This window comes from Aphanomyces astaci, assembly GCF_000520075.1.
Source record: "Aphanomyces astaci strain APO3 unplaced genomic scaffold supercont1.15, whole genome shotgun sequence".
Lineage (NCBI taxonomy): Eukaryota > Oomycota > Saprolegniomycetes > Saprolegniales > Verrucalvaceae > Aphanomyces > Aphanomyces astaci.
The window spans coordinates 699,311-715,043 of NW_009798278.1; the positions used below are offsets into that span (position 1 = coordinate 699,311).

A 15,733-nucleotide genomic window follows, 5' to 3' on the forward strand; every position below is an offset into this window, starting at 1 on the left:
GTACTTCTTTTCTCCTTTTTTCATAGGAAATGAGATTTTGAGAAATTTTTGCAGACAATCGGACCCGCTTGTTTTGAATTGTTTGTGGACAAAGTCGTGTGAATGATGTTGAATCATAACAAGGAACACATGGCACTTCATAGCTCCCAAATAGGCCTGGATTTTGGCTTTATATAACACATCACATAGTATACCTGAGTTACATGCCTTCTACGGCAATGTCACGGAAAAAGTGTTCGTAAATTAGACTTTAACGTTATCGTGGGAGTTTTAACCATCGTCTCGATTTTGCGTTTTTCAGTGGTTTTGGAGGTTGGATGAAAAGCAAACGAAAGGTCGAACTGTTTTTGAGAAAAAAGCGTCGTTTTTTATCCAATCGGATTGGTTCAGTGGCGGTATGTCCACAAGTCGGGGAAGCCGTACACACTCTTCCGCATCAAGCGACCATCCCATGTGTGTCCTCCTCTCACGAGATGGTACGTACATACCAGTACAGCAACTAGCATTACGACATGTAAATGCTATTGCACGTGTCGGCATTGTGTGTTTGCGAGGAGGCGCATTTCCTACATGTATACTAACTACCAGTAGCACATACTCCGTGGACTTGAATATCCCCATGTTAGTGTCTCGCCCTGTTCTTGGTGTCGTTGGACAACCCATATCGATGCAGGATCTCGTCGATGGTTTCGTCCTGCTCTTTTGTTTGGTACTGTGTCGCCACGCGCATCTTGGTGAATGATCGCGTCCATTCGCGCTTGCGATACATGGCCGTGGGGTGGTTCTTGGTGCTCTTGTACCACGGCCCCTTGTTGCGCGACGACGCGTAGAACCATCCGTTCATGTCGAGGTCGTCGATGATGTCGGGGCCGCTGAACGGATGCAGCGTCACGACCCAGCCTAGCGCCGACTCGTACCCCTGGGGAATCGGCGGCTGCGACGTGTACTCCTTGGACAGATGCTTCCATCCTTGGAGGAGCGACCACGATTCGAATTCCAGCATCGTTTCCACGATCTGGTCTTGGGTTTCGACGCCAGTGATCACTTCCACAGTCACGTGGAGCAAGCTGTCTGCGTTTTGCTTGGTAAACTCGTCGGGAATGTCCAACGGCCACGCCGCCTCGACGACACCGCCCTGCTCCATCTCAAACTGTGCGAGCGCGATGTACGCCTTGCCGATCAGGTCGTCCGGCGTTAGCAAGTCGTGGTCGTATACCTCCACAATCAATGCTTCTCTGTACATGTCTCGCTCTGTGAGGTGGAACTCAAAGGCTTCGTACCCCCACACCGGGTTCAGCGTGGACGAGATGCATGTGCTCTTAAACTTTTTCTCGCCAATAGACAGCACCACGTAAGGATCGCTCTTGCCTTCCACGAGTCCAGGGATACCATAGTCAGCTGCCACGAGGTTCGTCGCTTTGTTCAACTTCACGCGCAGGATGCGCACAGCGGACGAGCTGCCAACGTCTGCCATACTTACTCGTTCTGAGTGTTGCCAGATGATTTGCGGCAGAGAAGAAGTGTATCCGGAATTCCGGATAAAAGTAGCCAAAGAAATTGAAAGCGATTGTGTTTGATGGAGCTGTCTGTGGCCGTCTAGAGGGAACTTAGGTCCAGACTACTGTAGGTATACAGGTCCAGCCCTACCATGTCCATTTGATCGATAGTACATATCTTGTATATTTCAAGACTCGATTGACATCGTTTGAGATGGAACGTTACTTTAAACGTTGATGATAACTGATGCCCATGTTAATCATAACCTTATAACCTTTCTAGACTAGAAACGAACCAAACCCAAGTTCATGGTAGCCGTCTACCGGTGCAGTTGACGAGAGTACACAAGGAGTCATGTGGATTGGTCGTGCGCTGCAGGTCCCCAAACGCAAGACTACGCTACAGTCTACTAACTTCTGGACTGGACGTCACCACATAAAATTATGCCATAAATCGTTTTACCGTTAACAAGCCTGCATAAATTTCCCAAAGTTTCATATCCCATGAAAAAAAGGAGAAATGGAACTATCTACAATGTTGTCTGGATGCCAGCCAGCTGTATTGTGGAAATATTATTTGATGTCCAATTCAAATGCAAGACTTCAACGTGAACACATACTGTACCTCCATTCACAGTTGGACCAAATTGGTCCATTTTTATGCCATAACTTACCCAATTCTCAAGAAAATGGTGGCATAATGTTTTAAAATTTGGTGGAAAACGACCATTTTATGCCATTTTTCAAGCATCCAAACCCGCGCCACACAATCTCCTTGATTGCACAACGTTGCAAATCTTATAACTCAACGTTGGGATTGCAATATTCGCTACCACAACGAAACAGTTCCTCTCTAATCTAGTTAGGTGAGCGGCGTACGTACAGTACATCACTATAGTCTGTACTGAATTGATAGGAGATGGGCTCTTCACAGCAACGTAGGACTTTCCTTTGCAGACTACCCCATGAGCAACAAAAAGTGGTGTAATCGTAACGTTACTGAAACAAAATTATTGAGTCCTCTTGGCACATCACTTGTCCGAAGTAGGGACTGAAGACTACTAGTATACCGGTAGTGCTCTGGAGTAGTACTACATAGTATGAACTACTAGTAGCATTTCAGAAGTGTACAGTTTTCATTTCCCAAACCGGTAGGTTTCACATATCCCTTAATGTACCGTGCATATTACACAGTACGATGAGCTGTATGTACTGTTCTCGAATTCCAACACACTACCGGATCGACACACGTGTGAAATCAACAAAACCTCCATGGTATACTTTCAACGTTCGTTTAACGCTCCACCTTAACCTTCCCTGCCTCAGAAAATGACAAACGTCACGGGGTTTTGGGGCTCGGCACATTATCTGGATACATCTAAAAAGAATCTATTTATAGCATTCGTGTTAAATACACATTTGTCAAATGTCTATCGCAGCACGGGATTGGTACCGGTATGCTCGATAATTTCGCGTGGTGGCAAGTGTTACATCTGCAGCACCAACGACCAACTCAACGCGTGTAATTTCAACTTTTGGAATTGCAAAGATCAATCGATGGTCAATTTACAGTAAGTACTTAAGGTATACCTTAAAGTACCACTGTAGTACAGTACATCAGCATCAACTTAAAGTATATGTGGCGCCATATCGCGATAAGTATGCAAAAGGAATCTTCGCCAAACATCTAGAACTAAATACCTGACAGCTCGTATCACGAGCCTTGAAAGCAACGACGACGACGAGGATCAATAGATTCCCAACGGTGACTGGCACACGTCGATTCAAATCCACTTCATGTTCAGAAGGGCATGCTCGTCAGTTTTCGTACACACCATACCTGTTGAAAACGTGAAGTGTTTATGCTACTGTCTGTAGCTACGACCAGATTCAGAATGAATGACTCCACTGCACAAGACACGCAATAAAGCTACCACCGATTTCATCAACTGCAGGAGACTAAGCGCGTGCAAGTTGTCATCAGTTTCCAGGCTGAATGAACCCAAAGTACAGAATCCAAGCAGTGCTAGGTATATATTACAAGTTGTTGATTCCATGATGAATAGTAGAGCATTGTTGAAACCGCTATGGAAAAGTGGGTTCACCCAATTTGCCTCGTAGGCTTCACTGTAACTGCCAATGTTACACCAGTTCGCACTGTATTTTCCTCATGAAACATACGCTCAACAGTCGTACATATTGAGTGCTACTGCCTGGGAGAAAAAATCTGAGACTGAGATTTCCACCACTTTTGTTTGTCCAAGTTGATAACATGGTCACCATCGACCTGACGTCGGTCGTCGCCCAATGATTCACTTTTGAAATTCCGTTCCCGCAACAACTACCTTCCCCACCATACCGGTAGTCATGCTCGGCCAAACCTCCACGCACATGTCCTATTCGTTGCAATACGACACCCTCGAACAGCCGATGGAAGGTCGTACAGACGATGCCAACCATATGGTCCAGCAACTCATCGCGACTCCGCTCGTCGGGAAGCGTCGCATGGGCGAATGGGCGCAAGCCGAGATCGATTACGCCTACCACATGTCCACTGCGTTCAAGGCGGGCCTTTTCGACGACGGCATCCGCAACCGCGAAAGCGTCCGCCTCTGGCTCGCGAGGCTGCTCAACTGCGCCCCCATGCGCCTGAGCAAGAAATTTAACCGCAAGTCCAAACTGCTGGGCATGTACTTTTACAAAAAGAACCACGCGGCTCTGGACGCGATGTCCCCCCAAGACCGAATGGACCGATACGATGCCATGGAAGCGGCGCGCCTGCGCTTTATCAAGAGCATTGGAGGAGGCTACAAGCAGCAGCACACGCAACCGACGTTGTTGTGTCGGCGACCACACGTTCGAAGTCCAAAGAAAGCAACAGACAGAACAACCGCGGTGCAATCATCGCCAAAGAGCGTGTCCTGTGTGGAGTTGCAAATGGGGAGCGATATTTTGTCGGACCAAGGCATGGCTGCGATGATCATGGACGATGGACTGCCAGTGTGGCGACACTCCATGGACCTCTCGGTGATCGATATGACCGACTTCGATTACTTATTCGACTACGTTGGCATCGAAGGGAATTGTGGCGACATGATGGAGGTGGTTGTATGTTAATACAGCAAGTGAATTATTGAAAGCTTATGTTGATATTAATGTTTCTGTCGGCATTTTCATATTGTGGTTCGCTGATGCAAGGCAAAGTGGGAGGTCGAAGACCGTGCTTGGACTTACTACAGTAGTACTGTACGGCAATTTGAACCACATCTGTCGTGGCTACTGCACTGTTGGACGGTTGAGTAGTTGCATCTTCAACAACGTGGTGTGGTGGTGAAGGGGGTTTATTGTGGTTACATCGCTGATCGTCGCAATGGGGAGTTAGTGTATATAGAGTGCAGGGACCAACCCTATTGGTAGTGCGTCTTATTCACACTGTCAATTCATAGTTGGCCACTTTGCACAACTAGAATATGACATCCTGAAATGGAGAAGTGCAAGGTTACTTGTAACTGCCAGTGGATCCACGTCGGACGATTGCTACATGTACTTGGTATCCCACTCTTGCTGTTGGCCACTTTAAGGCCACTTTACTCCCACTCTGCAAAAAGTAGCTTTGCTAGCTCAGATTGCTAGAAGATGTACTACGTAGTGCGCAGCATTGGTATAAATGTCCAACCCCCTTTTGCCCACAAAAACATCATTCGACATTGAATGACATTTTCAAAGTCACCTATCAACGGGGGACTAGGTGTTGACTTGCTCTGTTGAGGTCCCCAGGTATACACACGGCCACCTGCAGAAAAATTCCAAAGCTAATCGATGGCCGCATAATGACGGTGTTACGGTTCAGCCAACACCGACCACGCAACAGGTCCATCTCCTTAGGCCAGTTCTTAACGGATGGATCCCCCTAACTTGCAGTGCAACTACTCCATTGTTCAAATGTTGCGTTGATTAATTGGAAGTAACTTATACGTGTACAGTATTGCGACGGCACCGTACAACAACAGGCACTGACTGAATTCTGTGTGTGGGTGTTCTGCTGGGTGATAGGTTCAGATTCATGTACTACGTAGTACCGTACGATAAATGCTGATATGATGTGGCAAATTGAAGGATCTCCAGTGCTCACTTCAAAACAAACGGTGCGCTAGTCAATTCGACGAAATTACTTGTAACATTACCGGAACACGGGTAATTGAAAAAATAATTCCCAGGACAATCACACACCATTCGATAGAGAATCTTGCGTTGAGTGCTACTAGTATAATACTAACTGTAAATACACAGTACCCAACAAGATTTTGTTATCGTATTCCCAAACAATCGACTTACACTAACTTGAATCTAAAGTCGAGAATTGAGTTTCCAATGTTTAGGGTCAGCCAACTCTGCTTCTTTTACGTCTCAGTACAACCGTGGGAGAGACGTTGTAGTCATCACACAATGTTGTGGAGTGATAGAGCGAGAAAACTTGATCTGCAAACTCACGTCGATTTTGTTGGTGGATATTTGGCATCAGTAACGTCATACAGTATTAGTACGCATGTGCACCGTTGCTAAATTGCCGAGTACTACAGTGTATAAATATGTATAGAAGGCGTAGTCGAAGACGGTTCCAACTCTATTGTCCACTTCGTACCACGTACGGTTTGATATGCAGGTCTTGGTGACATTATTGTCAAGGTGTTGGCCGTATTTGCAGGCACAATCATAACGTTAACTCGTTTTCATTGGTTATGAATGGATATCAGCGACAAGTCTATTGATAGCCCATGTGCCCTTTACACATGTCAAAAGTCCATCAAGCTCACTCCGCTCGGGTATTATGCATTAAGTTTGTGCACCCCATTTGCCTCCGTTCCAAGGTACAGTAGTACTACGTAGCAGTAGCCGTACTGGAACTAGACGGCTACAATGTCGCTCGCACACTTCAGTACAACGTGGGTAGATATCAAAAGTGCCAACGACCACTTGCCTGTGTGTAATTCAACGACGATAACTCTGCGCGGATCGTCGCCTGTGGTCATTAATTGTACTGAAATACTAGTATATATAGTAGCTAGCGATGGCCCAGCCCGTCCAACTGCACAGTACGTCGTCATGCAGAAGAAGTTTGACTACCCGGTAGGGGCACCTGGTGAACCTTGACCCAAATTTGATATTGTTGGTGTGTGTGGAATGCGTCAGAGTGAGAATATTGAGGTGGTCTACGTATAGCACGGTCGTGTGGTTGAGATTCGTCCCCTTCAAGAGGTATCGAATTGCAGATGGCTGGTTGGACGTGTGAATCCACGCGATAAGTTTCCATAAGTTACGGCGCTCAATGTGCACCTAATTACGTTTATGGCCTGTTGCGTGTTCGAGGCGGACATGGCAAGAAAATCGATTTTGTGGGCAACTTCATTGTAGAGAGAGAGTACATACTGGACCCTTCTAAACGTCCGCAGTTCACGGGGTGTATGGTTGACGACATACACTGTACTGTATAGTCCTAAGTCTCCCCACCATGTTTTTAGAAGGACCAACCACAATTCGATGTAGAGTACATACACAGTTGAGCCAGCGCCTGCTTTAGTCATACTTCGAATTAACTATCATGAACCATGCAATGAACCGACTGCAAACATGCCCAGGAGAGGAGGCTGCGAAAAGTGGCTATGTTGTGATCCTCGGCGAAATAAGCGAGGTTGAACGTGCCTGCTGATGTGTTCAAGTGTCTTCGCACTTTCCACAAGGAAAAGTGCGTCGATGCGTCTCGCAAAGCTTGGTTTCCCTTCCACTAAGACACGGAAGAAATGATATGTCTTACTGTTAGCTAACTTTAGCGCTTTCCAGCTAACTTCAGCGCTTTCCAAATTGCTCCATGGATAGACAGCTCTGATGATCGACCAAGTGGAAAGATGCAGTGCAACTACGAATTCGTACATAGATTGCATTCAAGATGCGATGGAACCCGTACAAAAGGAGGGTAACACTGATAGTTTCGTCCATTGTATACGTATAGTATGTGGATGTTCTGCTGCCTATTAAAAACAGACAATATACGATATGTAGTGGCAAACTGAAGCAAAGCCAGGAACGTTAATCACTTTAATATCAATAACTACTTCACGTACTGTAGCACTAATGGTTGAAAACTGACTCCTTCATGCAGTCGATTTGCCAGCGCTCGCCTACAGCAATAATATTCACCGCCGGTTGTTTGCAGCTCTGCGGTGGGAGCGACTTGGCAGTCACCCACACGTGATATTACGTTAACGAGAATACTAGCACCTGCAGCTTTCATTTTCACGTCGTCGTCGATGGCGGACATTTGACAACGGAAGCGTCATGCGCCTGTGCAATGTGTTATGAATAGATACTACTTAAATGAGGCTTTCAACCGACCAGCCAGAATAAATTAGTTGAAGAGTGCCGCCAACTCCACCACATACTGTAGATGTAAGTTACAGTACCAGTAGGTAGTCGTACGTGAGTTGTGCTGTGGACAGTTCGAACAGTACAATTGTCCATCGTTTTCATTGGTTGCTTTGCTTGATTGAACAATACGGATAAACACTAGAATCTATTTATAGCTGAAGTTGCACTTCACGTGTGCCAAATGCCCATCGACTAACGTTGAAAGCAGACATGCTCTTTTGATTAAAATGAAGGCGTATTGTGTATTACACGTATGTAGTTGTAGTAAGATCGTGCACAACGACCGTCTCGGTTCAGTGATAGTCGTACTTCTTGGACCTGGTGGCTACTTCGTCCTCCTACTCTTCCTCCTTTGATATCAGATGTGATCACGACCACACTTGGGTGTGTGTGCAATCAAGGGCAGGATGGCTCTGTAAAGATCTTCGCCTTTGGTGAAAATACGGGCTCACATTTCATCACAGCGATGAGCGATGGTTTCCAAATGTCGGCATGTCAAATGCGGAATCATGTCAATGTCTTGTACACTGTAGTACACTTTTGGGGGAGTTTTGGCTCAGAGGAACATATTTGCTGGAGTACCACGTAACGTTACCGGTACGCGTGATTATCAACCTTCCCTTCAAGATTTATGGAGTTGCGATTAGCTTGTTGGATATGTAGAGCCATGCGTTGCAGCGGTAAGATTCCATCGGGTGCTCAAAAATGTGTTTAATCGAGTACATGAGCCCGTGCGAATACTAGTATGTGACGGCCATGACAAGGAGGAAGATGTGCAGACAGATCCACCGTTGACAGGAATGTATGCTTTCTGAATCTCGAGGGTTCACTGTGGCTGTACAGCAGCGAGTACTGTAGATTCCCATTATTGGTTTTCAGCAGAATCAACCCTCCACGTCTGTACATAGCATGGCAAAGTTGAGCCAACGCCGAGATCATCGCGATCCAGTCCCGACCCTAAATTGTATTGTAGGAACCATCCATAACGATGATCATTCCTCAATACTTGTAGATTCACGTTTGTTTCCACATCAAGTAGATATAATACAGCGTACTACAGCTGTAGTACGTATTACTGTATTCGTTGAGTGTAAACCACTACAATAATGTCATTCCACAAAGTACAACTTTCACTTTCGTGAAGATGTGTAACAACCCTCCAATGATTATTACCACATACCTAATTCGCAGACTGCATTGTAGTAAGATACAGTTCAGGTTCTCACTGGAGCAAACAAGTATCTCGATATCCTTGAGCAAACGATATACGCTTGAAATGCACGATCCTGAGACTGAGATTTCCTACGCTCACCTGTCGACGCTTCCAACTTGACCTATTCCACAATCCCCACTCTGTCATAACTCAAATTGCCCTTCGCCACCACGAACATGGTCCACACATTCCAAGGCCTCCTTGAGAAACCTATGAACGCACCAGAAGCCATCCAGCTCGTTGCGACGCAACTGTACGGGCGGCGCCGCATGGGTGCGTGGTCCCAAGCCGAAATCGACTACGCCTACCACATGTCAAGAGCGTTCAAGGAGGGCCTCTTTGACGGCGGTATCCCCGAGGGGGAAAGCGTGCGCTTGTGGCTCGCGAGGCTGCTCAATTGTTCCCCCATGCGACTGAGCAAGAAGTTTGACCGCGAGTCCAAGCTGCTGGGCATGTGTTTTTTCGCCAAGAAACAAGTGGCCCTGGATGCGATGTCCCCCCAAGAGCGACAGGACCGATATGACGCCATGGAATCAGCCCGCCTGCGGTTTATGAAGAGCCTCGGCAGCGAGAGGTATCACCAGCACGTCCAGCCTACGTTTGCGTTGAGGCAGCAGAAGCGAGCGGCCGTCGAAAGAACTCCCGTCCAGACCGTGAAACAAGAAACTTCCAAGATGGACGAGGTTGTAGCGTGTCGAGAGTCGCTGGATCTGTATTCCATTGACATGGTCGAGTTCGATCGGTGGTTGTCAGAGTTTGACGACACGGCGCTGAAGTACGAGCTCAGGGAATTGGAGATCGTCGTGTGATTCTGCCTCTAGCGTCGTCTATAATATATCATATTCTTCGATTGGAAGAGCCACCACCCCACTTGTCATTGGTACAGTTGTTGTAAGCTTAGATGCACATTGGGAACGAAGGAAGTCGATAGGGATGTAAGGAATGAATAATCTAAGCAAATTGCAATGATATTCCCTACAACACGAGGGCTCCTTATCATGTGGATGGATGCCTTTGCTGCTGGAGATGTAGAAATATCTAGTCAGAATAGAGTAAAGCGACGATGGTGAAACCAGCAATATTGAGAGCGTCAGACATGTTTATCTCGGCAAAGTACAGTAATGTTAGCTCTACGACCTGACCTTGAAGTACCTTTATACATTCGAATACCCAGTAATTAACTGTGAACTGTAGCCTACGTACAGTAGTGGGAGTACACAGTGTACAGTAATTATTACTCCGGAGTATGCAGGCGCAGGGGACTGGGGCAATACATATGCATTGTATTGAGCGATGCAATCATCACGAACCAACCCGCGACACATGTTGAACAGACTCACTAGCGCTTGATGGCATGTTGCCCGAGTCTTTTCTTGAGAAAACTCCATACATGTGTGTGATGCCGCCACAAAGCGAAGGCGACCACCAGCACCTTGAGGGCCCTGCGAAGGTGTCCGTCCTTGGCCCACACGATGGCCCACCAAACTGCCCACCACGACGTCGACGACGACGTACTAAAGATTTTGCGGCCACAATTCGATCGGTCCGACAAGTTGGCCTTGATGAACTGGGCCACAGAGTACGCCATTGCAAACGTCGTGACCATGGGACTACGTAGTACCATCATCCGTCAAATGTCCTTGCTGTTAGTAAAGCATAGAGTTTTCCACGTAAACAAAGAAAGAAAGGTGGTTCAAAGCAAACTCACTTGACACCCGAAGCCGTGGGAAACAAAGACGCATCCGCCACATATAGCCCCCTCACGTCCCAAGTTTCGCCGTCGGGATTCACAGCCCCCATTTCCGGCGTCGATCCCATGCGACAGCTGCCCATTTGGTGCGCGTTCATGATTCCGATGCTGTTTTGCACAGCTCCCAGCGCCCGGACTTGTGCGATCCACCGCTGCGTGGTGGCGCATTCGACTGGATTAGCCAGGTCTTCCTTCGACTGGAGACGCAGCGGCGGCAGGTGGAACTGGGTCGTGTTGACTTCCACGGCGCCTTGTGCCAGCAACACCTTGATGCCCGCGACGAGGCCTTCCACCAACGACTGGCCGTCCTTGCTGCCCAATTGAAAGTGAATGCGCGGTCGGCCTAAACGGATCCAACACGTCCTTAAGACTTTTGTGGACTTATATATACGAAACAAGAGGCCGAGTATTTCAGGTAGTACCGTCGGCGTCAATGACTACGCTGCTGACCGAATCCAAATCGCGAGCCAACACAATCATGTTGACCAATTGCGGATACTGCAGCATGAGCCGGTGCATGTCTGCGTTGCTCCGCCACGGCAGCAACGACGCCGTGAGCCCCATCAACGATGCCGGAATTTCCAGTCGCGCCCCATATCTATGCATATATATTGTGAACTTTCGAGTGAAATTTCGTGTTGTGGCGTGGTTTCTCGTTGGAATTTAAATCGATTTGATTGGCTACTTCAGATGAGCTCAAAATTATTAACCAATCAAAACCTTCTAAATGAAATTCAACCAATCAGATCGATTGTGGATCGGTTTGGTTGGCGCGATTCGATTGCACCCGCTCCCCAAATTTGTATCAAATCGACAATATACACATACATACATAAACGTACATGAGTTCAATTTTCAATTTTATTGAGCCCAAGATGCACCGATTGTTAAGTGTAAAGTCAGCCTCCTATAATTAGATTACTGAAACAAATATGATTTACAAAGAAAACCTTGCCGTCGTCCAAAAACTCAATTCTGAAGTATTATTGTGAATTCGCTATAAACTTCCAAAATTCGCGTGATTAATGTAATCAATATGGAATCACGCTGGTTTTCTGATTGACCGACTATTATTATCCTTTCTATAAGAGCCCATCAAATCCACTCAAAATTGGATTAGCCAATAGCGTTTCGATTCGGCGGCGTGATTCGATTCGACGGAGTCTGGAAATTCGTACCAAAACCACAATACGAATTGGCCACAAATTTCCCAATATTCTGCGCGATTCGTACAAAACCGTGCCGCAGAATGCACGAAGTAAAATGAAAAAACCCCATAATGTAGCGAATCAGCGACAAGCATTTTCAGATTGACCAATGGGAGCGATTCGTGATCGGTTTGGTTGGCGTGATTTGATTGAACATATACGAACTGTTTAATCAAATACTACGTAGTATTCAATTGCAAAAACGAATTGGAAATGTGACAAGGGGGAACCAATCAAACTCGAAACGTACCCGTGACCGTGGATATTGCGTACGACATTGCACACTGTTGTCAAGATCGACCCTGACCAACTTTGCACTTGTTTGTGTGGAAAAAACCCGTGTACGGTCGCCACTGGGTGCAGGCGCAGGTGGCGGCCGATGTTGGGGTTCCTCAGGCCGGATCGGAGCAGCAGCGCGGGGGTGTGGAGGCTGCCGGCGCAGCAGACGACCGTCTTGGCTTTGACCACGAGGCGCACGGACCCGTTCAGGACGGTGGCTTCTACGCCCGAAGCTGCGTCTTTCACATACGTCACTTTGTCTACATAACAGCCGTCGACGAACTTGGCGCCGGCGTCGGCGGCATCTCTTAGCCATGTAACGTGCGAGCCCTGCTTTTCTCCGTACGGACACCCCAACGTGCAGAATCCACACTCGTGGACGTGGCCGTTGGTGTTTTGCGGCACCGCTTCGACGGGGTACCCTAATTTGATCGCGCCGTCCAACAGTACTTGGTTAGGGACGTTGTGCAGCACTGCCTCGGCGGACACGCCTACTCAATCAACACGTGGGAGTACTCAGGATACTGCGAAAATGAAACAGGAATCGTCCTCATAGTGGTGGTCGTCGTAGCATCTAGATAGATGATGGGAGCTCGAACAGACCTGCCCGGGTACACACGGTGCTGATGGCGTCTTGGAATGCTTGAGATTTAAAGTACGGCAAGTTGTACGTGGTAGCCCATTCATGGCAAAGCTCATGAGGGGGGGGCAACGACGCACTCCTATACGTACGATATAGTCGGGTGTATATTGCAAACAACTTGTTTGAGGGAAATAAGCACCAGTTTATAAAGGTACCGCCGCCCCATGCAGACCCAGCTAGGAGCATCATGGACAGGTCTTCGGACGTGAGCAGCGCGGCGCTCTCGTAGTGGTCCCAGAACCCCTGGAGTTCGTTGAATGATGCATCTGCGGGGTGGAAGTACACGGCTTTTTCGAGCACGAGGACTCGATGTCCTGCCTGGGCCAATTCCGCGGCTAATAACACCCCCAAACTTATGATCTTCTTCACATTCAACCAATGTCGTGCACCCAAATCACTCGTGTAAGTTCACTTGACGAGTTCGTATAACGTCATTCATCCAAATGACATGCGATGACGTTATTATCGCAGGTACACGTACCGACGACACCGCCCCCCGCGCCAGAACCAATCACAACGACGTCAGTTTCGAGCGTAATCGGGTTGCCTTTCCCCGCTACCTTGGCCATCGCCGTCATGCTACAGGTATACCGGAGCGGGTGAAAGGAGTATTGGAATTTGGAGCGAGGGAACGTCATCATTGAGCTCACTCTTCAAACGTGGGTTCCCAGAACTGACTCCGTGGCGGTCGCTTCTTCTCCTCTGGTCGACCAGGGTAATGCAGGTTCTCCCACAGCGGGTTCAACTTGCCATGCACCGATCGGGTCTTGGCGAACATGCAAAACGACACGAGGGCTTTAAACACCTGGAACAACGACCGCACTTTGGCAAATGACGACAACGTGAGGTTCCGCAGCGCGTCTTCACGCTCACCGACAGTCAACTCGTGAAACGGCACCATACGAGCCGACGCTGTCACAACCTTGGTGCCCCACCCCGTCGATAGCAGGTACAAAACCTTCTCGAACTCGCTCCATCTGTCCTTGGGCAGCTTGTGGAGCATCACTTCGACGCTTGCAAGTAAACCAAGCTCCCGCGGATGGACTTGCGTTGTAGCCAGCAGCTCGTCCTCGGTCGGGGTCCCTGCAGCCTCGTCCGTGCCTTCAGACAAGTTCCGGACAGTGTCCATATGCTCCGACACGATGTCCTTGGCAACATCGTCAGGCAGTGGACCCACGATCGTTTCGGCGATCGCCAGAATCGTCGCATTTTGCGCGTCGGTCAACCTGAGTACCATCTTGCGTGTCTATCGGCAAATAAAATCCGTGGTAATACAGGCGGTTATTATCCGGATAAGTTGAAGTGTTGACACGACATTAACTGTAAAGGCAGCAGCAGTTTACTGGGAATGACACTAATATTAATGTTGAAAAATCTGTATTACTAATACTAGTGTACTAGTAAGTTACTATTAATACGTAGTACTATTAATACTAGTACTACTTTTATTTTATGAATATTTGACCTCAACAACACGTTATTAAAATACTGGTATTTATATACTTGAAGTATATTAATATATATTGCACCACTGGCAATGGTAGCCAGGGATCGTCAACAATATATTGACGTATCAATAATTGACAATACTATTAATATTGCGGGCAATAATGTATTGTCCGAGCCTACCAATATCAATAATATTGAACAATATATCAAAAACCAGGCACCCCACACCCTTACAAAATCGACCAAAACGTGGTTAAAGGCATGACGCACAACATGCAGCAGCCATATTGCCTAAAATCCCTCTATAACGCAAGATAGAGAGCTTTAAAGATCCGGAGTAATTATTCGATCTAATAACAATTAGTATGGACTAGGACGGTTTGAAGTCGCAAATTCGAAAAATAAACTGAATTTAATTAAACCAATACTAAAACCAAGTGATTTTTCGGTGTAGAAGGCAATAGATACAAATTTTAACTTTAAACCGTCCTAGTCCATACTAATTGTTATTAGATCGAGTAAGTACCAATGGTAATGTTGTTGCCAAGTACATTATGAAGGACATCTTCATTTGTTCCTAACCGTAGAATTGTTTTCGTACGGAGATAGGAGCCTTCTCCGAATCCTCACCCATGTATAACCTATTTAACGCATATTTAAGCTTGAAGTTTGTATACTTTGAAGCAGCGTTAAAGGATTCTGACTCCTGCTAAATCCTGTTTTTATCCTATTGTTACGTGGAATCAAACGTTAAACATCTATGAAGGAATCCATTGAATTCTCCTCGAAAAACTGTCTTGCACACTTGAAATTTCATGACAAAATTCACTTGCTCTAAGTATCGAATTCTTTGGGGTATGATGACTTTTGAGACCCACTGTACATGGATGGTAATGAAGATGAAAGCGATGAAGACATTGACGAAGATGATGAAGACATCGGATTTGACTTCGAGTAAATCGAACCTGAATATATAGGAGCCCTCCCTTATTTACCGGTTAATTAACCGGATGTTTCGTAAGTCCTTGGTATGGTGCATTTCATCTAAAGACTACAGATCGGCCATCCCCAGGAGGAGGCGTTTTAGTTTTAACGCCTCGGTTCTTTCAGTTAAACCCACCTAATGTTGACGTTAAATTATTATTACTTACGTTTTTATCTGTTAAATAGGTTAAACATCCTGAATAATCCGGATACAATGGAAACGTTCATACGGATAAGTGCTGTATACAAAGACCAAGATATACTTGATGCACCTTTTCGGCCAATATG

General features: G+C 46.8%; 4 protein-coding genes across 9 annotated transcripts; 2 read left to right on the forward strand and 2 right to left on the reverse strand.

The window, feature by feature from the left end:
• Nucleotides 1-519: 519 nt before the first annotated feature.
• H257_07408 (hypothetical protein) lies at nucleotides 520-1,490 on the reverse strand. Its single transcript, XM_009832920.1, has one exon. The coding sequence runs from the start codon at nucleotides 1,472-1,474 to the stop codon at nucleotides 623-625; it is 852 nt and encodes a 283-aa protein (XP_009831222.1). The 5' UTR covers nucleotides 1,475-1,490; the 3' UTR covers nucleotides 520-622.
• A 2,282-nt stretch (nucleotides 1,491-3,772) lies between these two features.
• Nucleotides 3,773-4,635, forward strand: H257_07409 (hypothetical protein). The gene has a single exon (XM_009832921.1). The coding sequence runs from the start codon at nucleotides 3,864-3,866 to the stop codon at nucleotides 4,611-4,613; it is 750 nt and encodes a 249-aa protein (XP_009831223.1). The 5' UTR covers nucleotides 3,773-3,863; the 3' UTR covers nucleotides 4,614-4,635.
• Nucleotides 4,636-9,308: 4,673 nt separating this feature from the next.
• H257_07410 (hypothetical protein) lies at nucleotides 9,309-9,941 on the forward strand (the record flags this gene model as incomplete). The annotated part of the gene is made up of 1 exon (XM_009832922.1): nucleotides 9,309-9,941. One exon carries the CDS (start codon nucleotides 9,309-9,311, stop codon nucleotides 9,939-9,941), a length of 633 nt encoding a protein of 210 aa, XP_009831224.1.
• A 399-nt stretch (nucleotides 9,942-10,340) lies between these two features.
• Nucleotides 10,341-14,260, reverse strand: H257_07411 (hypothetical protein). 6 transcript variants are annotated; one of them, XM_009832927.1, is made up of 8 exons: nucleotides 13,663-14,260; nucleotides 13,494-13,591; nucleotides 13,152-13,347; nucleotides 12,973-13,091; nucleotides 12,341-12,860; nucleotides 11,305-11,480; nucleotides 10,841-11,225; nucleotides 10,341-10,742 (listed from the first exon to the last, which is right to left on the reverse strand). In XM_009832927.1, exons 1-8 carry the CDS (start codon nucleotides 14,247-14,249, stop codon nucleotides 10,472-10,474), a joined length of 2,352 nt encoding a protein of 783 aa, XP_009831229.1. In that variant the 5' UTR covers nucleotides 14,250-14,260; the 3' UTR covers nucleotides 10,341-10,471. The 6 variants fall into 6 exon arrangements, with proteins under 6 accessions (XP_009831229.1, XP_009831228.1, XP_009831225.1 ...); XM_009832926.1 differs by having other exon boundaries at nucleotides 10,341-11,225; XM_009832923.1 differs by having other exon boundaries at nucleotides 12,973-13,347.
• Nucleotides 14,261-15,733: the final 1,473 nt, after the last annotated feature.